At 47.2% G+C, this 23,761-nt stretch overlaps 2 protein-coding genes across 6 annotated transcripts in view; both read left to right on the forward strand.

The window, feature by feature from the left end:
• The window catches only part of SMURF1 (SMAD specific E3 ubiquitin protein ligase 1), a 38,573-nt gene extending 33,095 nt beyond the window's left edge, over positions 1–5,478 (forward strand). The window contains exons 17-18 of one of the 3 annotated variants that reach the window (XM_039360327.1): positions 777–861; positions 1,720–5,478. In XM_039360327.1, coding sequence (XP_039216261.1) covers positions 777–861; positions 1,720–1,819 — 185 coding nt within the window. In that variant the 3' untranslated portion in view covers positions 1,820–5,478. The other 2 variants (XM_039360328.1, XM_039360329.1) reach the window with 2 other exon arrangements.
• Positions 5,479–7,992: 2,514 nt separating this feature from the next.
• The window catches only part of RNF216 (ring finger protein 216), a 51,087-nt gene continuing 35,318 nt past the window's right edge, over positions 7,993–23,761 (forward strand). For 2 of the 3 annotated variants that reach the window (XM_039360426.1, XM_039360428.1), the window contains exons 1-10: positions 7,993–8,150; positions 14,914–15,025; positions 15,628–15,764; positions 17,909–18,712; positions 19,295–19,371; positions 19,683–19,785; positions 20,446–20,610; positions 21,216–21,330; positions 22,501–22,640; positions 23,211–23,261. In XM_039360426.1, coding sequence (XP_039216360.1) covers positions 14,962–15,025; positions 15,628–15,764; positions 17,909–18,712; positions 19,295–19,371; positions 19,683–19,785; positions 20,446–20,610; positions 21,216–21,330; positions 22,501–22,640; positions 23,211–23,261 — 1,656 coding nt within the window. In that variant the 5' untranslated portion in view covers positions 7,993–8,150; positions 14,914–14,961. Of the gene's footprint in view, positions 8,151–14,913; positions 15,026–15,626; positions 15,765–17,908; positions 18,713–19,294; positions 19,372–19,682; positions 19,786–20,445; positions 20,611–21,215; positions 21,331–22,500; positions 22,641–23,210; positions 23,262–23,761 lie in introns of those variants that run through there. The other variant, XM_039360427.1, reaches the window with a different exon arrangement.

Raw genomic sequence — 23,761 nt, forward strand, 5'->3', positions numbered from 1 at the left:
CCACCCAATCCTCCATTGGAAAAATATATGACAGTGAGGACAATCAACCACTGGAACAGCTTTCCTCCAGAAATCGTGGGCGCTCCATCACTGGAGATTTTTAAGAGGAGATTGGACATTCACCTGTCTGAGACGGTATAGGTTCTCCTGCTTGAGCAGGGGGCTGGACTAGAAGACCTCCAAGGTCCGTTCCAGCTGTACTCTATTCTGCATTCCATTCTAATTCTATTCTATTCTTATTCTATTCCAGTCCATTCCATTCCAATATAGATCAAGCTGCCTTAACATTGAATCAAGTCAAGATTCAGATTACCCATTTGAGTGTAAAAGGTCAGAGATGGATTTTGTACTGGGGTGTGTGTGCTCTTTTTTTTTTTTAAAAAAAAAAAAGAAAAACAACTGCAACAAAAGAAGTGGGGTGGATGAGGACAGAAACCTGAATTACACCTAGTTAACGCAGTAACTCCTTATCCGTTAACATCTCTGCCCTGTTGAAAACGACAGTTTGGCAGCCAATCAAAGCCTTAAGGATCCTGATGTTTCCAGGCCTCTGCCTGAACAGCTCTGGAAGCAGCAGCTTTCCAGAATCTTGGGCCAAGAGAGAGTGGCCTTGGGAAGGAGCTCTTCCTAGCACTCAGGTGTGTCCACACCCCTAAAACAGAAGTCCCGAGTTCCTGTTCTCTGCTTGGTTGATATGGGAGGTCACCAGAGGTCAGGGCAGGGCGATAAAATAGCCAGGCTTTTGAAGGGCCTTAACTAGAATGTCTATTTGCAAGGTTCTACAGGCGCGGCAGGACCCAGGCTGTTCACTATCCACTTGATAGATGCAAATACAGACAACCTCCCAAAAGCTCATACTTGGTAAGTCCCTTGGCGTGACTGCGAATCGGGAGCAGACCGGGCTGTGAGAATGTGGTTTGTTTCTGCTGGAGGAAGTTGTCAAACTCTGATGTAAAAAGAAACAAGTGAGTCCAGATTAGCCTTATTCGGCCTTACCCTTAAACCAATTAATTCTCTGAATATGGGCAGAGGAGGCTTCGCTATGCATGTATCTTCAATAGGAGGGAGGGTGGGGCAGGTAGTCCCCTACTTACGGCCACAGTGAAGCACGTAATTTCTGTGGTTAAGCAAAACATTGGCTAAGTGAGTTTCGCCTCCATTTTACGACCTTTCTCGCCACAATTGTGAAGAGAATCACTGCAACTGATAAGTTAGTAACCTGGTTGGGAAGTGAACCCAGCTTCCCCCCTTGGCTTTGCTTGTCAAAAGGTCACAAAAGGGTCTCACGTGACCTTGGGACACAGTGACGGTCATAAAAATGAAACCAGTGGCCAAGCATCTGAAGCTGGATCACAGGACCATAGGGAGGCTGCAAAGGCCGTAACCGTGAAAAGTGGTCCTGTCGTGGAAAAAAAACCCTGAAAAAGACAAGAGACAGCAGCCCAAAACCATCATTCTTAACTTTAAGGTTCAGGAGTTTATTTGGCTAAAAATTTGGAACATAGCAAGCAGCTAAAGCTTTGTTTTAAATCACTACTGTGATTTCAGGTTTGCTCCAGCCTCATCTCATTATACGAGGAGGGGCTATATTTTCATCTCCCACAGTCCTAAGCCCCTTAAGGTCACCGAACAAATGATTGCAAGTTGAGACTGCCTGTGTTATCAGTTTGTTGAATAAAAAAGCATCCTGTTTGGGTCTTGTTCCCTAACCTCCTGCAGCTTTAATCGGATTGACATTCCGCCTTACGAGTCTTACGAGAAGCTTTATGAAAAGCTAGTGACCGCCGTGGAAGAGACCTGTGGCTTTGCGGTAGAGTGACCAGGCAACCAAAGGAAACCGACATGGCTGAGCTCACGGACCACCAAATCGAAAAAGCTGTAAGGAGAAGCTTGCTGTGAACTTCTTTTTTGTCCAAAGTGTTTGCTTGACAACTAGGGGTTGCAAAGGCTGTTTTCCCCCTTCCTTCGAACGGCGTCGGCGAAGAGGGAAGCTTTTTATTTTGGAGGTTCCCAAACATAACTTTCTCCCTCTCGTGACAATAACCCTCCCTTTCCTTCCTTCCATTTCCCAGGAAAAAACAACAACGACAAAACAAAACCACAAAAACAGGCAGCCAGGCTCAGCGCTTGGTTTCGGTTACCCGCGATAATTCTGCTAGATTTGTAACACATATTGTGATAAGGTCTACGACCTGTGGTCTTTTTTTATAGGAGATTCAAACTGTAGTTGAGTATCTTTGCCATTGGTTTGCCGAGGAGTTTGGTTGATAAATGTCTGTGGATGTTTGTCTTCGACGCAACCCTGAGCCCTTGTAGGATCCAGAAGCTCTGGAGACAAAAAGATAAAAATAAAATAAATGGCACTGGAATTCCTCATTAGCACATTTCAAGGAAAGCCCGTTTAAGGAATACCTAGCAGAGCCCAGCTCTGTCAGCATAGGAAAACTTGAGGATTATTATTCCTGGTCAGGAAGCTTTTTTTTTTTTTTTTTTTCCTCCTGTGAATGAGATGACTTGGCTCTTAAGAGGAACAATTCAGGAGAATCAAACCATCTTGAACGACGCTCGTTTCTTTTTCTTTCTGCGGGGCTCCTTTGCCTAGGAGATAGACTCATTCTTTGGAATAATTTTCCATTTTTCTTTTGGCGATCCCTGGCATCTATTACAGAGAAAGCAGGGCACGGGCTCAGATTCTCAAGAAAATCCACCACCTTTTTTTTTTTCTCTGTTTCTTGCTCTGTTTTCTGAAATGCTTTCATTGTGATGTGAAACGGCCGAAATTCTTTCCACAGGAAATAGCTCATAGCAAAGATAAACGGAATCCAGTTCCATTTCTGAGCCGTCTGGAATATAGCACGGCTCTTGTGAAAGGAATTGTAACACAGGCCTTAGCCTGTAGAGACTGAGTATTCCAAACAACGGTTTCCAGCGTCTCTCTTTTTTTCCCTCCAGTCCCCCGACACAATTTTCACAATTGATACCAATTTGTTTGCCCTCCATGCAACTTCCAGGGGATGGAAGAATCCAAGTGATAAGATCCCCCTGTCAAAACGCTTCTTTTTAATTTGCACAAACAAGAAGGCCGGTAATTGTTAACAAGATAACATTTCTCGGGGGTCAGAAATTCCACTAACCATCAGGTGTAACCTTGACACTTTGTGAGAGTTTTCCTTCCTCCTCCTTTGCAAAGAAGCATATTAACAGGTGTCAGAACTTCATACGTGGGTCATGTTGGTGTGGGGTTGTTTTTGCTTGTTTCTGTCAGGTCTGCAAGGATATTTCTATCGTCACTTATACAACCAATTGAGAATAGCTTTAAACTGTGATAGGACAAACCAAAATTAGATAACTTGTCCAGATCCCCGGATTGTTTTTTCTTCCTGTTTATTCAGTTGACTGTAACTCTCGGCGACGGAAAACTTCAGAATTCCATTTGAGAAAGCAAATCTACCTTTGTGATATTTGCACCGTGTGGCAAAACGATTGGGTTTTGTGGTTGACTTAACAACTGACTCGCAATGTCCTTCCGGGATTCGTTTGCACTTATGAGGCCATTCCAATGCATTGCGGATAATCTGAGAGGGGATTAGTTCAAGGAGGCTTTTTCAGATCTTGAAGGACCTTAGCAAACTTCTGGACAGCAGAAATCTACCAGCATTTTCCAAGATGATATACTTGAGTCATGATTGACCCTGCCACTGGAATTTAAGCCTCTAAAGAATCAGAAAGGTGTGAATTCTGCTCCCACTAAAATGACTTGCACAGTCTGTTTCCCAGCCATTGAACGGTGTTAAGTGGTGCTTCAGCCACGCCCAAAATGGAGGACGGTGAACAAGTCAAGCAACTTGAAATGCAAAAGGCAGTCTGTGGCAGTCTGCATCTAGCATTAAAAGGTAGCTTTTGGACAGGGGTGTCCAAACTTGGCAACTTTGAGACTTGTGGCCTTCAGCTGCCAGAACTGGCTGTGGGATTCTGGGAGTTGAAGTCCACAAGCCTTACAAGTTGCCAAGGTTGGAGAGCCCTGCCCTAGAAGGCTGATCGGACGGCAGGGTGCAGAATGGGTTCTCTCTGATGGTAACTTGGAGGAGAAGAAATAGCTCTTTAGTTTTGCTCAGCTCCTCCAGTTGCCTTCTAAAGGTGTCACTGTTCTTCAGCTAAGAAAGCGCTGCCGGTCTCTCCGTTAAGGTCTTCAGCTGGGGCTGGGAGGAGAAAGCAAGCTAGACGTGGACTTGTTTCTGACACCACCCTAGCCTCCCCCTTCAAACCTCGGCTAGACTTAGGGACCACCTCTGCTGAAAGCTTTGGGACAGGTCAACGGTTAGGACAGAATCCATGAGCGTGAAGGTTAAGTTGCCTTGGCATTGCTCTCACCCATCACGAGCATCATCTGGAGCAGATCCTCAAAAGTCCTCCTTGAAAACTGTGAGTAAAGCTTACGTGAGGGTGGAGCATGAAACTCCCTCCTCCTCCTTGCAGCTTTCCCTCTGATAAGCATTTGTAGCTTTTCCCACCAGGAGATAGGAACCTGTAGTTTAGCCGTGACGCCAGTTCAGCGGGAGAGGGAAAAGGGCCAATTTCTCGACGGATTATCTCACCCAGAGCCTCTTGAAAGGACCTTCAGCTGCGCCTGGTCCAGTGATGCAAATCCCTCTCTCTCTCTCTGCATTTTTGGTTGGTTTGTTTACTTGCCCTGAAATGCCTCATCTGCCTTGATGCCCTCAGGGATGCAGGAAAATCAGCATTTGCGCAGTGTTAGGAATTGGAAAGGCGGGACCAGCTCCGAGTCAAAATTGGACCAACTTCCTGCTTGTTGATGCTTTAAAGCAGCAGTGTCCAAACTCGGCAACTTTTAAGACCTCTGGACTTCGATTTCCAGAATTCCCCAGCCAGCCAAGCATGGCTGGCTGGGGAATTCTGGAAGTCGAAGTCCACAGCTCTTAAAAGTTGCCGAGTTTGGACGCTGTTGCTTTAAAGGGATTGCTTGCTTAACATTAGTTCTCAGGCCTCAGCAGCTTGTTTTTAAAATCCTCTCCCTTTCTCAGCCACAACCCAGTATTTCTGCACTGTAGAGCACAGGAAGTTTTCCAGAAATGCAGTTTTAAGTCTCTCGGGTTTTTTATTTTTTTTTCCCCCCTCTCGATAACTTTTTTTTTTTTGTTATCCATTCTTTAACCACTTTATAATGTGTTTTTTTAACTTATTCTTTTGTAATGTCTTGGGTTTTTAAATATTGCTGCTACCCTTGTTACTCTTCTCACCGTTTATATTGCAGATTTTATTTTGTAAAAAAAAAAAGTTGTACACTAATGTGTTTTTTTTTTTCATTTTATGTCTAAATCAAAGTATTTAAAAAAGAAATGCTAGTTCTATTTAATGTGTTATGGAGCCGGCTGGAATAAACAGTGATTGTGTAGTAGGGTGGGCCCGGGAAGGTCATGTCCATTTTTGTTACATATGCAATAAACTCTCACAACTTTAGTTTTGTGTCTCGGTTCTTTGATTACGTACTCTGCGTTTTGAAAGACTTGTGTTAAAATATACAGTGGGGAAATGAGCAGTTCAGGTTCAACAACTGAGAGTCAGCCCAGCTGAGTTTTCAATTACAGGCGGTTCTCAACGTATGACCCCAATTGACCCCAAAATTTCTGTTCTTAAGTGAGACATTGGTTAACGGAGTTTTGCCCCAGTTTACCACCTTTCTTGCCACAGATGTTCAGCAATTCACTGCGGTTGATAAGTTAGTAGCCCATTTGTTAAATGAATCTGGGTTCCCTGTTGACTTTGCTTGCCAGGAGATCATGTGACCCCGGGACACTGCGACTGTCATATGAGCCAGTTGCCCAGCATCTGAATTTTGATCACCTGATTGTGGGGATGCTGCAACCGTGAAGAAGTCCATTCTGGGCCTGGGCCACAAAAAATTAGCTACTGGTTGTGCCAAAGTGGTGCGGACTGGCTGAATCCCACCCCTCGTTTTAGCCTCCAGTCCACTGATTAAGAGGATACTCTTTAAGCGATGGGCCCTGGATCATGACCACCCATCAGCTCTTACTAATTGGATGCAAGCAGTTGGAGACCAGAGGTCCCACAGATAAGTGGTCACTGAGCCATGGAGGGCTTTGTAGGTCGTAACTAGCACTCTTTGACTTATGCCCAGAATCTTCCTGGTGACCAATACAGTTGGTGAACACAGAGGGGTGCCCATACGGTTAAGTTCTTGGGGTGCTGTGTTCTAGACCAGCTGCGGCTTCCAAGTAACCTTCAAGAGCAGCCCCATCCGAGCAGAGGATCGTCATCCAGACAAGAGCGAGGCAAGCAAGGATTTCAAGAAGGGCCCTTCCGGTCTAGGAATGGAGACACCACTGCAAGAGAAACACTGCCAAACTATCATGCTGAAACCCGCCTCCTGCAAAGACTGCAGGTGGAAAGAATGAGGAAGCCTTCATATTTTCTGGAGCTGGCTATGCTTTTTGATCTCTCCCCGTTCTTTTTGTAGGAAGAAAAACTTTCAGGCCAGCTGGACTGCTACTTCCTCCTTCCTCTGGTTGAACAAACATGCCCCTGTGACCAACTTTAAACCTTAGCCTCTGGTAAAACATTACCCTGGCAGCTGTTCAATTGGCTGGACTAACGATGATGCTCCCCCTTTCAAGCCGTTTCGCCTGGAGGTGCTTCCGGCTCCCAGCTGCACACGTGATCAATTTGAACACACACGTCTGTGTGGTTTTCCCCGGTGGGCAAGGACTTGCAATCCTTCCAGGCTGCACAATGGATGGCTTGGGTCCAAATCTGCTGACAGGATTGGTTGCTTTAAAGTAAAAAAAATTCACTGCCAGCAAAAGGGGAAAATGACCCGTTTTTTTTTCCCACCTAAAATTATACTTGATCCGTTTTCTGGGTTGACCCAATACATGATTCTAACTAACCAAACAGTCCAGCGTTTTCCAATCTTGGCGACCTTTAAGATGCACGGACTTCAACTCCCACAATTCCCCAGCCGGCATTGCTGAATCCGATCAAGACAGGCAGCTGTCTGTGAACTTTCTGATTTTTCTAGGTCATTTTCCTTTCAGAACTACTCCAGTCAATGTGCGTTTTTGATCGTTGAGCCCCATCTGGTGGATGCATAGGAGGGCAAAATAGATGCTATAATGCATTGAAACATTCATCGTTACTAAATTATAACAGACGGAAGAGGAGAAAATCAAGACACAGGGATACCCTTAAAATCACAATAGTTACCTTTGTGATTTCCACTTTTACATGTGTTTACAGTACAGTATCATCTAAAGACAAATAGAGGGGATTTTTGGTCATTTTCCTTCCAAGGGACAGCCCTTTGCACATGGAATGAACTGCAACATTCATTATTCCGAAGAAGGAGAAGGAAGCCAAGCCTATTCCTAATGCATTCCATTGAGTTGACGTCCACAGGTCTTAAAGTCAGCTGGCCAGGGGACTCTGGGAGTTGAAGTCCACAAGTTTTAAAATCACCAAGGTTGCTGGCCGGGGAATTCTGGGAGTTGAAGTCCACACCTGCCTTCAGGTACAGAAGGAGGTCATCAAGCCTTGCAAGAAAGACGCTGGTATCCCTGCCCACCTCCCTTTAGCCTTCCTCCGCATAGTGACAGTCCGACCTGGCGGGGCGGGGGCGTCTTCCCCGCCTTTCCCCTCCCCCAACTTCACGCCTTCGAGCAGCAATTCAGGCAGGGCAGCCACGTGTTCCCCGGCAGTCACGTGAGGGCCGGTCCGGCCGCGGTTCTCTATGGTGCGGCGAGGCGCCTCTCCCTCTCCGCGCGCTCTATGGCCCGGGCCCCGCGTGCGCCGGGCTCCCTCCCCGCCCGCCGGCGGTCACGTGGCGGGCGCGAGGGCCGTGGGGGGGGGGTGCCTGGCCCTCACGGCGGGCGGTGGGTCGGCGCTGCATGACGCGCGGGGGGAGGGAGGGAGGGGGCGGCGCCGGGCAGGAGGGGGAGGAGGAGGAGGAGGAGGAGGGAGGAAGGGAGGAAGCCGGAAGCGCCGGAGCCGCGCGGGGGTCGGGCCGGAGCGCGCGGGGCAGGCCGGCCAGTCAGGCCCGGACGGGGCAGCCAGCCAGGCGGCGAGGAGCGAGCCAGCGAGCGGGGCAGCGGGCAGGCCGCCCTCCCGCCCGGGCGGTGAGTGAGGGGGCCGGCCGGAAGGGGGGGGTCTTGCTCCCTTTTCCCCTCCTTTCTTGGGGTCCTCCCCCTCCCTTTCCCTGGGGGGATCTTCCCCCTCTTCTGCCTCTCCATTCCGGGGGGGTCTTGCACCCCCCTTCCTTGCCTTTCCTGAGGGGGTCTTCCCCTCCTTTCTTGGGGTCCTCCCCCTCCCTTTCCCCTTCCCCCCCACGTCCTCTTTTCCTTTCCTGGGGGGTCTTCCCCGTCTTCTGCCTCTCCTTTCCTGGGGGTCCTTTCCTTCCTTTTGGGGGGGGTTCTTCTCTCCCAGCCCCCTTCCATTTCTGGGGGGGTCTTTTCTTCCCCGTTCCTTGTCTTTCCTAGCGGGTCTTGCCTGCCATCCCCTTCCTGTCCTTTCTTGGGGTCCTCCCCCCTCCCTTTCCTTCCCCCTCTTCTGCTTCTCCTTTCCTGGGGGGGTTCTTCTCATTTTTTGGGGGGGGGTCTTCTCTTCCCCCTTCCTTGCCCTTCCTAAGGTGTTTTCCCCGTCCCCCCTCATCCCCTTCCTTTTTGGGGAGGGTCTTCCCCCTCTTCTTTCCTGAGGTTCCTTCCTTTCGTGGGGGGGGGAGTCTTCTTCTCTTTAGGACTTTCTCCCCCCCACCTCCTGACAACCACCCCCTCCCTCCTGGTCTCCCTTTCCGGGCATGGCAGCCGGAGGAGGGGGCTCTTTTCTCTTTCCCCTCCTCCTTCTAACCCCCTTGGCTCTCCTTCCCTCTCCCCCCTCCCCTGTTTAATCCTCTCTCCCCCCTTTCTGGTTATCTTCCTCTTCTAATGTGGGCTCCCTATTCAGCCCCGAGTTTCACCCCTTCCCCCCCTCTTTCTCCACCCCCACCCCAATCCTTGCCCCTTTTGGCTTGCTGCCTCTCTTCCTTATGGGGAAAAAGACTCTCCTCCCCCCACCCCAGCCCCATCCCTTTTCTCTATCACTTTCTCTTTTGCTCTGCAAGTTTTGCTGGTTTGTTTGCTTCCCCCTAATTCTTGCTGATGTCGGGCCCTGCTTTCGATTTTCAACAGTATTGCAACCTTTCAAGCCCCCCCCCCTTTAGGATGCCCATCTTCCCCACTTCTGGGGTCTCCACCGTCCCACCCTGCAGCGTTCAAGAGGGGGCTGATGCATGACCCAGCACCTGTTTTCTCTATAAGCTGCCGAGTCCCAGATTCAAATCCTGCTGCTTTCATCCTGGGCTAAGCAAGACGAGTTCCTCTCCGGGTTTAAGAGTGACACAGATATGGTTTGCCACGCTATAATAAACTCACTTCCTATGTTCTTGACACCCTGATTGTCTCTGACTCTTTCCCCATCAGCATTTGTTAGCAGACCTTTTATGCTTGCTTAACTTTCTTTGCTGGCCAAATTGGTGCTGACTGACTTCATTTGGAAATAGACCTTGTTATGTATATATTGGAATTTGCTCCTGGCTTCACGGCGGCTTTAATCTGTCCAATTCAAACATCTGAAATCATGGTTTAACCCTCCCCAATTTAAGACAGTACAACTCCTCGACTTAACAACAGTTCATTTAGTGACCCGTTTGAAGTTACAACGGCACTGAAAAAACAGACTTATGACCGTTTTTCACACTTACGACCATTGTAGCCTCCCCATGGCCACGCAATTTACATTTGAATGCATTTATCCCGCGGTCACGTGATCCCTTTTTGCGACCTTCCCAACAAAGTCAATGGGGAAACCAGATTCACTTAACAACCGTGTTACTAACTGAACAACTTAACAACTGTGGCAAGAAAGGTTTACAGCGTAAAATTTTGGACTCAGCTGTGCTCGTAAGTTGAAGACTTACCCGTATTGCTAACTTTTAAAAATCTACGTGGCCTAGGGCCAAATAGTCTGAATTACTGCCTCTCAACCTTTCAGGTCTCCAGGCCAAAATCCTTCATGGACTTTCTGAATCCTTCCCCTCTTCAGGTTGGTCCCCTGGATTTAGGAAATCTCCAGAGAACTATTTTTATTTTATTTATTTTTTGTATCAGGTTTTTAAATTCTTCATTAACATTTGTGTTCCTTTACCTTTGGGGGTTTTTTAATGCTGGTTTGCTAACTTGAATGTAAACCTGGCTTGCCACTTGAACAAATCCAACACATAACTGTGTTCCTTCTTACTTTTTTTCAGCCACATGTCTGCTCCTCCTCCCAGCCATATTGCCCTTTTCCATTTATGGAATAGCCCTTCGAACTCTCCCTTTAAGTGTGCTCTCCCACCTGTTCTCTCCCTGCTCTTCCTTCCTCTCCTTTGCCTTTTCTGTTTTCTTCTCTTCCCCCCCCCACCCCAGCTCCTTTTGGTCTCCCCCCCCTCCCTAAGACAATCTTTGCTTCCCCTTGGAAAGTCGTTCATTGGGATTGCAAGGATAAATTTCCTGCTTTGTAACCGCTGGCAGGGACAAAGTCTGTTTACCTGTCGGGGCTAGTTTTGTGTGCTGTGAAAACACAAGGCAGCTCTGCCATCTGAACCTTTATGGGATGGGGGAAGGAAGGTAAATAAGAGCCAGGGATTTGGGGGGAGAGGCAGGGCAGAATCCGAAATTGTCTGCTATCTGTTGTGAGAATAACTTTTGACCAAGTGGATTTATTGAAATGGTGTGTAGGAATCTGGCTTTGAGATTTGACAGACATCTGTGCTTTTCTTCCTTTGCTGTGGGAGTAAGTGTGTGTGTGTTTGTGTGTGTGTGTGTGTTTGTTTGTGTGTGTGTGTGATTGAGTCCTGCTTTGAACTTGACATTTGTAAGTGGTTGCTGTTAATTGTATTAGTAAATACACTACCGGCTTACAACAGTTTGTTTGTTGAGCATTCAAAGTTACAAGGGCACTGAGAAAAGTGACTTCTCACCGTTTTTCTCATTTAAGCGTCTCCATGGCCACGTGATCAAAATTCAGATGCTTGGCAACTGCCTCCTATTTATGACGGTTGCAGTGTCCCGGGGTCATGTGATCTCCTTTGCAATCTTCTAAACATGCAAAGTCAATGGGGGAAGCTATATTCACATCAACCGGGTTACTAACTTATCAACTGTGGCGATTCGCTTAAAAACCGAGGGAAGAAAGTTCGTAAAACGGGGCAAAACTCACTTAACATATTCTTGCTTAGTGACAGAAATTTTGGGCTCAGCTGCGGTTGTAAGTCAAGGATTCCCTGTGTGCCCAGAATGCGCCACATGGAAGAGTGTTCCATGCAGAAGGTAAAGAAGGTTTGAAGACGGAGCGTAGGAAGGTTAATGGAATTTTCTAATATCCATGAGTTAAATCTTTTTCCTTCTTTACCTAAAATTGCTTAGTAGAAACTCTTACCTAACTGGGGGGGGGCGGCCATAAGCCGTTCTTCCAGCACCATTGTAACTTTGAACTGTCGCTGGGTCGTAAACTTGAGGACTACCTGCGTTATAAAAACAATATCCTTGAACGATCTTTATGCCGTTTCAACAAATTAACCGCCGGTAACTTCCATCAATGAGAAGGAAGGATTCACTGGAGAAGAGCCTAATGCTGGGAAAGGTTGAGGGCAATAGAAGAAAGGGACAACAGAGAACGAGGTGGCTGGATGGAGTCACTGAAGCAGTAGGTGTGAACTTCAATGGACTCCAGAAGATGGTAGAGGACAGGAAGACCTGGAGGAACGTTGCCCATGGGGTCGCGATGGGTCGGACACGACTTCGCAATTAACAACAACAACAAACTTCCATCAGTCTTCGCCTTTGTCGGAATGCTTTGGGAAGTTTTTGAATAAACGTTAGCCCACGTGACCATCATTAAGTCGATTTAAATATCCCTGTTGTGATGGGTGTTGTTACCCAAAGGGGGGGGGAAACACTTTTACCCAATTTGGGGGCATTTACCCAGGTAAATTAAGCACCAAATTAAATGGAAAAATCAGCAGTGTGTGGTGTTTTCAAAGTGTGGCAGCTTTCAGTTGTATTGTTGGCGTGTGGCATGTTTGAATGTTCCTCCGTCGTAGAGTAAGGGCAAATAAAATCTTGCCCAGCAGGAAAACGTGCTTAGTCTGCTTGGGTCAGGCGCAAGTAACCAGGAACAGGAGTTGAGTTCAAAGCACTAAAAGTTTATTATGTGCTACCTGTGGAGAAGAATCTGGTCTAGTACCAGTCCAGCAAATTGGTGCTGGATAAGGGTCAAGAGAATTCAGGAGAGGGCTGGACCTGGCTCTCTTGTGACTACGTAATGATTTCAAACTGCTAACACGTTTAACCCCACCCTTGGCCTCAGCCTGCTCATCTCCTGCAACTTGTATCTCGAGCATGCTGCTTTTTTATGGTGGTGGCACTCCGCCTTTATTTGTTCGATTTATATACATTTAATTTGTCAGGTTTCTCTCCTGCTTTTCCTGCAGCCGCTCCAGGCAATGTACGAAGTGTTTCCTCCTACGGTTGTTCTCTCACAACGTGAATCGGGTTGACCGATTCAGTCACCCAGTGAGTTTCTGTGGCTCAACATAGATTTTAACCTGGGTGTTCCCCAATGCCACACTTCTGTCTAGTTTGAAACATCCAAACTCTTGCTTGACATCTGAATTAGTTTGGTCTATGTTGGGGGGGGGGGTGTCTCCAAACTTGGCAACTTTAAGACTTGTGGGTTTCAACTCCCAGGAGTCCACAAGCCTTAAAAGTTGCCGAATTGGAGAGTCCTGGTCTGTTTTGGCCGTGGTTTACTCTCCAAGCTGGTTTCAAGTTAGTTTCTGAACCTTTCGCTACCAGACTAGGCAACATCATCAGCAGGCTGTTCTTGCCCTATTTTCCTTAGCTTATAAAAGTCTTGTGTCCCAGTGTGGTGGTGTGATTTAAATTTAAATTCTGAGCAGCTGATTGGTTCTCTTGTTGATTGGCAGTTCCTATGGTTTGAGTTTCTGGATATGCTCCCTTGGTAGAATACTAGATAAATTCAGCTGTGTGGCGACTGTTGGCACAGCCAAGGATTTTTGTTCCTTCCCAATAGAACCGGTGCTGTTCATTATCAATGTGGTTTGAGATCAGGGATTTTTGGCTGTGCCAAAAATGCCTTTGCTGTTCATGAACCCTTGTTTTCAGTGGCCTTCTCCTGGTCTATGTAATGTATTAACCTCTAGGAATCTTTTTCCTCCCCTAAATATATAATTTGAGGTTTTGTTGACCCATCTGACGGTTGTTTCTTGTTGAAACTTTTTGCTTTGGTTGATCTGCCCATGCCGGGGTTCATGTTTTCCCCCCTCTGGGCTGATAGAAGAAATGAATCCCCGTTTCGCCCTTCTCAAGATGGGTTTGGCTGCAGTTTAGACGCTGGAGGAAGTTGTGAGCTTGTTGTAAGGAAGAGTCTTGAACTGTGTGCCCTTGAACTTCCTGTTCCTTTCAGAAGGAATCTATTGCATGGCCCTCTTTGAACCAGTTTTGGTTTCCTGTTTCAGCCAGGGAGAAATTTTGCATTCAGAATGATCTACTGCAGGGCTGTCCAGTCTTGGCAGCTTGGTTGGGCTGATGGGCGAAATGTTTTTCCGATTGAAAACCTGGCCCAACGAATCCAAACCTTTTCCTTGAAAAGTCCCCTTTTCGTGTATTCCAGGGAAAAAAATGGAAATTGATAAAGGCTGGTGGATGTGTCTGTTGCGTTTTATGGCCCCACCTGTGCCGGGCTTTCCGCTGTCTGCTTTGGAAAGATTTTATTCACACGCAAACATATGCTGAGCTGTTCAAACAAAGGCCAGTGTGCCTTGAATCTGCCGACGGGCTGGTGTAAATGGAACGGTTGCGAACCGAAGTTTGCTGCCGGCTTTTAGCAAAGAGCAAAGTTGGACGTCTTTCCCAGCATGCCGTTTATTCTGCGCTCCTGCTGCCTCTGCTTGGATCCATATGTCATATTTGGATTATATGTCATATTTCAATTATAGCCTCTTGTGTTTTCACATGACGTCTTCCCCACGCCTGCGTAGACGCCCACACATTTCGCGGAGACAAAACACATCCCTGGAGGAGGACACTCTGCCCCCCCCAAAAAAGACAGTGTGAAGTTTTCAAGCAGCTGTGGCCAGGAAGAGGGAGTTAAGGCAGCCTATTAAAGCTTGTTTAGGCTTGCCAAAACAATGAGGCTTGCTGTGTGTGTGTGTGTGTGTGTGTGTGTGTGTGTGTGTGTGTGTGTGTTAGAACCACAACTACAGGTGGTATAGGGTTTCCTGCCTGAGCAGGGGGTTGGACTAGATGACCAACAACAACTCACAACAACAACAACAACATCATTATTATTATTATTATTATTATTATTATTATTATTATTATTACCCCCTGCTCTAGCATGAGACATTGTACCATTCCAGACAAGGGGCTGTTCAGTCTCTTCTTAAACACACACACACACACACACACAGAGAGTGATGGAGCAGCCACAACGTCTGGAGGCAAGCTGTTCCACTGGTTGCAAAACGGGATCACATGACCCCGGGAGACGCTGCAGCTATCCTAAACGCGAAGCAGTGGCCTCCAAATTTTGATCACGTGGTGACGATGCCACGATCATAAGGGTGAAAAACGATTCTAAGTGCCCTTGTAACTTTGAACGGTCACCAAAGAAGTGGTAAGTCAAGGGCCACCTCTAGCTAGATTGCCTCGTGCAGAACCCAGCTTCAAACGGAAACTAGGATGCTGAGCAATTCAGCGGGAGGCCTCCCTCTGCCACTGAGACTGCGTTAACAAACTCGTGGGAAGCCAGTGGTCAAACTGTCCTTTGATTCTTTTTCAGGGGCTCCTGACGACGTGCATGTCATGCTCAGATGCGTAACCTTCTAACATGGAAGAAGGAGGTCAAAAAGAAGTAATCAACTTGAATAGTTTCCGGAGCCATCGAGGGAAAGGTAAGGGCAGGTAGTTCCGTTGCTAAGCTGGGGCTTGTGAAGGGCCTTGCACATGGTTGGCTGAGGAATTCTGGGAGTTGAAGTCCACAGGTGGTGCTAAAGGAGCCATAGTCGCCCAGCCCTGTCCTGGGATTTCTCTCCGGCTTTATTTCCACGCAAGTTTGGCCGTGTATTTCAGTCCGTCCACTTATGAGCACAGCACAGCCCAAAATTTAGCTGGTTAAGTGAGAAATTTGTTCCGTGAGTTTTGCCCCGTTTTTCTTACCACCGTTGTTAACTGAATCACTGCAGTTGTTAAGCTGGTAACCTGGTGGTTAAGTGAATCTGGCTTCCCCATGGACTTTGTTTGTCAGAAAGTCACCAAAGAAGGGGATCACGTGACCCTGGGATGCTGTGACTGTCATAAATGTGTGTCAGTTGTCAAGCACCCGAATGTACATCACGTGAGCCCGGGGATGCCGCAACGGAAGTGTGAAAAACGGTCCTGAGTCCCTTTTTTCAGCGAGGCTGTAACTTTAAACAGCCACTAAATGAACTGTTGGAAGTCGAGGACTGCCTGCAGACCTTCGGCTAGCGAGCTGATGGGCTTGTCCTTCCTTCAGATCGGGTTAGCCACCAAGACGAGGGACTCATCACCGTCTTGGACTCCTCGGATGAAGAGCTGCCTGTGATGTTGGACACACCTGTTCGCGGCCAGTGGGAAGAGGAGGAGGATGAAGACGTGGTCATCTTGATGGAGGTAAGTCCTCCCCTCCTCCACGAGACAGATCGAGATGGGACGATCGGCCCCTAAAAGCCAGCCGTAGTAAAATTGAACACTCTTTGAGAAGGCAGCAAAGATGCGATTTTGCAAATTGTCTGCTGTGTAAACCAGGTGCAGAGTTTGGGAAATATTTAAATAAGTAGCACAATATTTCCCCTGCATTCTTTAAATGCCAGTTTGCTCCTAAGCCTTACTTATTTATTTATTAAACCACAGTTTGATGCATCGGCTACAATTGGGAATGTTTTCCAAATAAGCTGCAGCTAAAGTTGGGCTTATTTTATACTAAGAATTGCGGCTAAGCCTCCATTGTTAATTTATTAAACCACAGTTTGGCGCATCGGCTACAATTGGCCAGAGTCAGGCTTTGCACTAAACCTCAAGCAAAGTTGTCTGGTGTGTAAACCAGGTGCAGAGTTTGAGGAATGTCCCAAGGCTTCAAGCAAGCACAGTATTTCCCCTGCATTCTTTAAATGCCAGTTGGCTGCTTTCCAGCGGCTTAAATTTCTTCAAGCTGATAGAGGTTTATTACCTAAATTTCACTGCATATATCCCAGCAGCTTTGATTCTTTCCTTTGAGATATTGCAGCATATCTTGATAAGTAGGAGCTGTTTGTCCACAAGGTCAAAGTTATCATTTGAAAGGGCTGCCAGGGTTGTGATGGGAATTTTGGTGTGTCTGTTTATTTTTTGGTTCAAAGGAAATTAAAATATCCTTCGTTTTTCTTTTGAGACTTAAAAAGATTTATTTGCAGTCCTGAGAAATAAACAGGGTTTAGAACATGCCTTTTAATGAAACTTCCCAGAACAGCATGGACGGTATACGGTAGTCCTCGGCATATGGCCATAATTAAGTCCTGTGACGACAGGATGCTGCAAATGGGAGCCGGTTGCCAAGCACCCCCAAAATGCAGTCACGTGACTTCAAGGGAACCCGGCCATCAGAATGTAGAATCAGGGCCGTAAATCCCATTTTCAAGGTCTGTTGTAGCTTCAAATGCTTGCTAAGCAACTAGTTTTTAAGTTGAGGACTACTCAGATTCCGACAGCTAATCTTTCTAAGCAGTGTGAGAAAGTCTAGGATGAGATAATATAGAACAGGGGTCTTCAAACTTGGCCCTTTTATGACTTGTGGACTTCAACTCCCAGAACGTGCCTGGCTGAGGAATTCTGGGAGTTGAAGTCCACAAGTCATAAAAGGGCCAAGTTTGAAAACCCCTGGCATAGAAGGTAACCAGACTGAGAGGGAGGGATGAAGCTTGTCATCTGCCTCGAATCCCTTTGAGCCTACAAGAGTCCTACCTTGAGTTCCGTTGACTCTTACCTACCGCCAATTGGCCTTGAACGGTTAAGAGTTCCGATTCTGCTTTAGAGGGAGTATGGAATAAACATGTACTCATTTTGCATCAAACCTTGACTCCCGATTTCTTGCGCCAACGGGGAAAGTCCCCAAGATCACTCCCAAGAGATTTTTATCACTGGGATCTGAGCTCCCTCAACTTTTCCCCCGAAAGGTGCTTTTTCAAGAGGTCACTGGACTTCCTTTGCTTTTTCCTTTGAAGACCTTTCGCTTCTCATCCCAGAAGCTTCTTCAGCTCTGGCTGGAGGGTGGGGAAGGGAAGGGTTTATATTCCTTGCAGATGGCTGGTCGTTCGCCTTCTTTTAGTGGGTCGTTGAGGCCACTTGGAGGTTTATCTGTGTCTTCAGGGGTCAGCTGCTTTTTCAGCCCTTCCAAGAAGGCTCCACATCCCTTTGCACCACTCAGGTGACCCTGAGGACACAGATAAACCTCCCAATGGTCTCAACGACTCTAAAAGGATGCAAAGGACCAGCTGTCTGCAAAGAGGATAAACCCTTCGATTCCCCAGAGCTGAAGACGCTTCTGGGATGAGAAGCGAAACGTCTTCAAAGGAAAAACAAAGAAAGTCCAGTTGCCTCTTGAAAAAACACCCCTGGGACATGACCTGAATGACTTGAGAATCTCCCTAGACATTGTGCTGCTTTTTAGCATTCAAAGGCAGCTTCAAGAGCTGCTGTGGTCTAGACAGAGGAATTTTAGGTCTAGCACCTACTTCCAAGGAAATTACGAATCTTTAACTCCACTCTGCCTCCTTGTAAAGACAGCCACCAAGAAGTCCCTGCGGCCCAATGTGATCAAGCCTGCCGCTCCATGGCAAGTCCTTAACAAGACGGGGGAAGGAGGGTCTAACGGCGACGTGGTGGTGCTTCCTCACAAGGAGCAGAAGACCAAGACCCCAGTTTCTCCCCGGCTGATGGGCACCCGCCGGAACCACCTGAAGACAGGGAGGGTGGGACTGAACAGACCGACCCAGGCCGAGGTCTTGGAGTTACCCGATTCTCCGGAGCCCGTTGACCCCAGGGGACTCCGAGGGACAGAGGCTGGGCCCAGCACGGTTCAGAAGAGAGAAGTTGCCCCAGAGGTCATTAACTTGGAGGAAGTGGGGAGCAATCAGGAAAACCCAGAGGAGGCAGATCGGACGCTTGAGCCACGGCTGGCACCCAACCCCGGAGGGGCCTTCCATTGCGTTAAGGAGAACATGCGGCTGGATCATCCATACTTCCAGGCAGCGAAGAAGGAGGCACAGGCTGTGGTCAATTTGCTTTCTTCTCGGGCGGCCTCCCTGGAAAGAGAACTGGGACCTTTGCCGAGGGTATACCAAGGAGAGATCCCCGGGCCGGCTTTTCCCAGGCCCGAAGCTCAGCAAGATGGAATCCCCGGCCCTGCTTCCCCTCAGCTAGCTCATCCCCCAGAGGAAAATGGAGGCCAGCAGGCTGTAATAAACGAGCAGGCCGGTCCGGCATTTCCAGCCCAAGGGTCACTGGACACCAGCTCCGGTGAGCTTCCCAAGCACACCGCTACTCTGTTGGACAAAGACCCGGTTGTGCTTCTGATCCGAGAAACGGTAAGTCTTAATGCTTGCTTCAGCCGTTGTGGTGCAGTGGCTAGAATGCCTATTGCTGGCTGACTCTGCCCAGTGCCGGGAATTCGATCCTGACCGGCTCAAGGTTGACTCAGATGAAGCCGAATAGAGCTGGAAGGGACCTTGGAGGTCTTCTAGTCCAAAGCCCTGCTCAAACATGAGGCCCTATACCAGGGGTAGGCAACCTTGGCTCTTTTATGACTCATGGACTTCAACTCCCAGAATTCCTGAGCCAGCCATGCTGAGGAGAAATGGAGAGGTTTCCAAGCTCAGCCATGGTGGCTGAGGAATTCTGGGAGTTGAAGTCCACAAGTCATGAAGGGGCCATAGTTCCCCCATGCTGGCTGAGGAATTCTGGGAGTTGAAGTCCGCAAGTCATGAAGGGGCCAAAGTTTTCCCCATGCTGGCTGAGGAATTCTGGGAGTTGAAGTCCACGAGTCATAAAAGAGCCAAGGTTACCTACCCCTGCCCTATACCATTTCAGACAAGAGGCTGTCCAGCCTCTTCTTGAAAAGCTCCAGGGATGGAGCACCCACAACCTCTGAAGGCAAACTGTTTTTCTAGGAAGCCAGGTTTCCAGACGCAACGCGAGAGTACATCCAAGAGCTGATACAGAGCAAAAACTGCTGTGACTTAAACATGTAAGTATAAAAAAGCCTCGTGTATCGTCAGTTCCTGGACATCAAACTGGGCACAGAACTTGCCAGCTGTGGGCAAGCTTCCCTTCCTTGAACCCCAACAAAAGTTGATTCTGACTTTGTGTTCTATCTCTCTCTCTCTCTCTTAACCAGGATTATTTTTTGTGTTGTTCTGAATGTGTACCCCCCCAACCCTTCCCCCACGTGTCTGGGTCTCGCAGAGCGTTTAAACTCTTTTACTTTTCGATGGGCATGGGGAAGGCTCTTCAAAAGACGGCTCTTTCCAAAACTCCCGTCTCCTTTTTGCTTTGCAGACTCTGCAATTTGCTTCTGGAAAATCCAGACTACCCAAAGAAGGAACTCAGCATGATTTTGAATCCAAACAGCAGCCTGCTTTCCAGCCAAGATGAGACGAAGGCAAGTGTGAGGTGCTGGCACACAGGTTGCCCTCTACTTAACAACCCTGTGTTTATGGTGACTGTTTGAAGTTACAGTTGCGCTGGAAAAAGCAACCGGTCCTTGCGCTTAACCGCCATCAACAGGATCCCCCAAGGTCCCAGGATCAGAATTCAGGCACTGGGCGACCGCCGTGATTTATTCACAAGGGTGACAGCATCCCGGGATCACCCTGGCCACTTTCCCAGCTGGCTTTGGACAAGCCCAGTCAGTTGGGCAAGCTGGATTTGCTTACTGATGGCGCGAGTTGCTTAGCCACCATGGCGAAAAAGGTGGTAAAACTGGGTGTGACTCGTTTTAACAACTACCTTGCTTAACCACAGAAATTCTGGTCCCAAATGTAGTCGTAAGTCAGGGCTACCTTTGTGCATCTTCAGAACTGCATTAAAATGCTAAAGTTTATGTGAAAAAAGTACCGTACCTAACTTCTTTTCTGTTTTCTCTTTGTCTTCCTCCTCTTCTTCGCCCCCTTCCACTCCTTCTCCTCCTCTTTCTCCTCCTCCTCTTCCACTCCTCCTCCTTTTCTCCTCCTCCTCTTCCCCCCTTCCACTCCTCCTCTTCCTCTTCCTCTCCCCTTTTCTCTTCCTCCTCCTCTTCCTCCTCCTCCTCCTTCCCCTCCAGGTGCCTAAAGTGGACTATTTCGACTTCTCCAAGCTGGATCCACTTGACCAACGTTGCTTCATTCAAGCTGCTGACCTCCTCATGGCCGACTTCAAAATGCTGAGCAGCCAAGACATCAAGTGGGCGCTCCACGAACTCAAGGGACACTATGCAATCACACGAAAGGTTCTCCTCTTTCGCTTCCCCCTCCCCTCTCCTTTCCGAGAAGATCCTCCTTTTATGTCCAAAACGGGAGACACGCAGCCCGGGCTCAGAAAGCAATCCCTTAGGAACCCGGAGTTCAAAGTCCTCTGATCCAGGGAGTCCTCGATTTACAACCACAGTTGAGCCCAAAATTTTTGTTTTCCCATTTCATGGACAAGATCTATAAGGGTTGTCCAGTAAATAAATAAATGTAAATAACTGTAAAATATAAATGTAGATCCTGTTGTTTTTTTCCCTCTGATCAAAGATGTTAATTTAGCCATGCCTGCAAGCTCCATCTTGAGATGATTTATTCTCCAGTTGTAGGGATAATAATTTTCTTCTGCCCCTGTAAAAGTGACACTTGGGTTACAGCCCTTCAAAGACCCAGCTGCACCTGGATTTGGGGTGAGGGACGGGGGGGGGGCGCTGCACGATCCACCCCGAGGCCTCTGTGCCTTTCAGAGGAGCATGCAAACTTAATCCTCCCCAATCCGGATAGCTGCGGAAGCTTTAATTACATCCGTGCTTCCATCTTCACATCTCGGTTTATGCCTTTTTTTCCCCTCCTCCCTCTTTTTTTTCAGGCCTTCTCTGACGCCATCAAAAAATGGCAAGAGTTGTCTCCGGAAGCCAGCGGGAAGCGAAAAAGGAGGAAAGAAATGAACCAGTATTCTTACATAGACTTCAAATTCGAGCAGGGTAAGCCCTTTTTGGCTGGAGTTTGCTCTGTTGGTGACTCTGCAGAGATGGGTCGAACTGCTGGTGGAAGAATATAAAAAATAAAGAGGCAATTTTAGCCCAAAGAGATGCGTCTCCACCTCAGTGTGCTTCAGCATGAAGGTCTGAGAAAGATCTGGTGAATCTTAAGGTGGGCTCTACAGACCCACCAAAGGGTCCCAGATTACCTTCCTTGGCATTTTTCCCTCCAAACATTTCTTTGCACTGGATGTTGCTTCAAAACCCTAATGAAAAACAGACAGGCCTCAACTTGTGACCACAGTGGAGCCCTGAATTTATTATGTTGTTAAGCGAGAAATTTGTCAAGTTGAGTTTTGCTCCATTTTACGACTTTTCTTTCCACTGTTGTTAAGTTAGAATAGAATAGAGCTGGAAGGGACCTTGGAGGTCTTCTAGTCCAGCCCCCTGCTCAGGAAGAAAACCCTATACCATTTCAGACAAATGGCTGTCCAGTCTCTTCTTAAAAACCTCCAGTGTTGGAGATTCACAGCTTCTGGAGGCAAGGAGTTCCACTGGTTAATTGTTTTAAACTTCCTTAGTTCCAGGTTGCTTCTCTCCTTGATTAGTTTCCATCTGTTGCTTCTTGTCCTGCCTTCAGGTGCTTTGGAGAATAGCTTGACTCCCTCTTCTTTGGGGCAACCCCTGAAGTGAATCACAGCAGTTGTTAAGTTAACAACATGGTTGTGAAATGAATCTGCCCACACACCTATATATGTGTGTGTGTGTGTGTGTGTGTGTGTGTGTGTGTGTGTGTGAATAGCATGTGTATATGTGTCTTATATAAAGTATATGTATGTGCAGATACACACTTTCGAGAGCAGGCGACAAAATTTCATTTTTATGTATATTTTATTAATTTTTTTACAGTAACAATCTTTAGTGTTTAGTCAACAACACGTCTGGGTTTATATGTTTGACATTAACAATGGTACAATTTCCATTCCTGCCCTTTATTCCATTTTTTTAACCCTTTATAAAAAGGAATTTCATTTTTCACGTGGGCCAGTGTGCTCCTAGTAAAAAAGGGCAGTGAAGGTTACCTTATCTTGTATCTTATCTTATTAAGAGAAGCATTTGATTTGTTGCTTCTTTTTTTTTAACGATCCATCATGCTTTCAAACTACGCTCCAGGTGACACCAAGATTGAGAAGCGCATGTTTTTCTTGGAGAACAAACGACGCCACTGGAGGAATTACGACCAGCTCTCTCTCCTGCCCCCGGTGCAGCTGGAGAGGGAGTTTTACGAACAGAAGATCAAAGAGATGGCGGAGGTAGTTGCAGCCGTGGCTGGGAGGGATGGGAATGGGGCGCTTGTCCTCTCCCCTTGCACGTAAAGATCTGGTAAAAATCAAAGGCCTGATCACTGGAGGTTGAACAAATAGGAAACAAGGTGCAACTCTCCTTAAAAAAATACTCTCAGTAGTCTCAGTGGGATATACCGGAAGTTGGTTTTCTTCCTTTTCTTTCATTGAATTAATCAATCACTCAATTTCTCTAGCTGCCCATCTCAGCCAAGTGACACTGGATGGTTTACCATTCTCAACATAACAATGAAAAACCAATGGAACGTCTAAACCTGGAACCAAAATCCAAGTTCTCGTTCTCTAGATTCAGAGGCAGATTCAGAATTGGACCTGCCAGAATTTTCACCCATTTCTTGTTTAATTCTTATTTATTTAAACCATGTGTATCGCCACCCATCTTTCGGCCAACTCTCTGCAAATCCCAATCAAAGATTAAAAAGCAAACAGTACATAAGAGATTTCCCAGCACTAATAATAAAGGTAGATGCTCTGTTTTCACTATTATTAATGCTAAGTGTGTCCTTTCTCTCTCGCCAGCATGCAGATTTTCTTCTTGCCCTGCAGATGAATGAAGAGCAGTATCAAAAAGTAAGTAGCTGAAAGACATCTGTGACAGATTTTATTGATCTTTTTATTTTTTTTTTTTTTTAAAAAGCTGGCTACGTCAAGCTGTGATGGCATTTATGACCGTCAAAAAGTCCACAAGGTCACAATTTGAACCCTTGCAACCCACATGATTTTTTGACGGCTGCAGCATTTGCGGCTTTCTCACCTGTTTTCCAACAAGCTTCCTTGGGGAAGCCAGCAAAAAAGATTGCAAATGGGGATCACACAGTGCGTCATTTAACAAGTACGGCGATTTGCTTAATGACCTCTTTGCGGAAAAAAAAAGGACGTAAACCCAGGTACGGTTGTGTAATGCCTCACTTAAAAACCGGCAAATTTTCCCTTGAAAGTTGTGGTCCTAAGTCAAGGACTACCTGTACTGGGGTTAACAAGGTTGATCTGTTCCTGTTCGTGGTTAACTTGGTCCTGTTTCACCTTTTAAGCGCAAAAACCCACCTGTGGCTTGTGGAATGGCTCTGTTC

This window comes from Crotalus tigris, unplaced genomic scaffold (assembly GCF_016545835.1).
Source record: "Crotalus tigris isolate CLP2741 ecotype Arizona unplaced genomic scaffold, ASM1654583v1 scf7180000019173.45859301935:6455823, whole genome shotgun sequence".
NCBI lineage: Eukaryota > Metazoa > Chordata > Lepidosauria > Squamata > Viperidae > Crotalus > Crotalus tigris.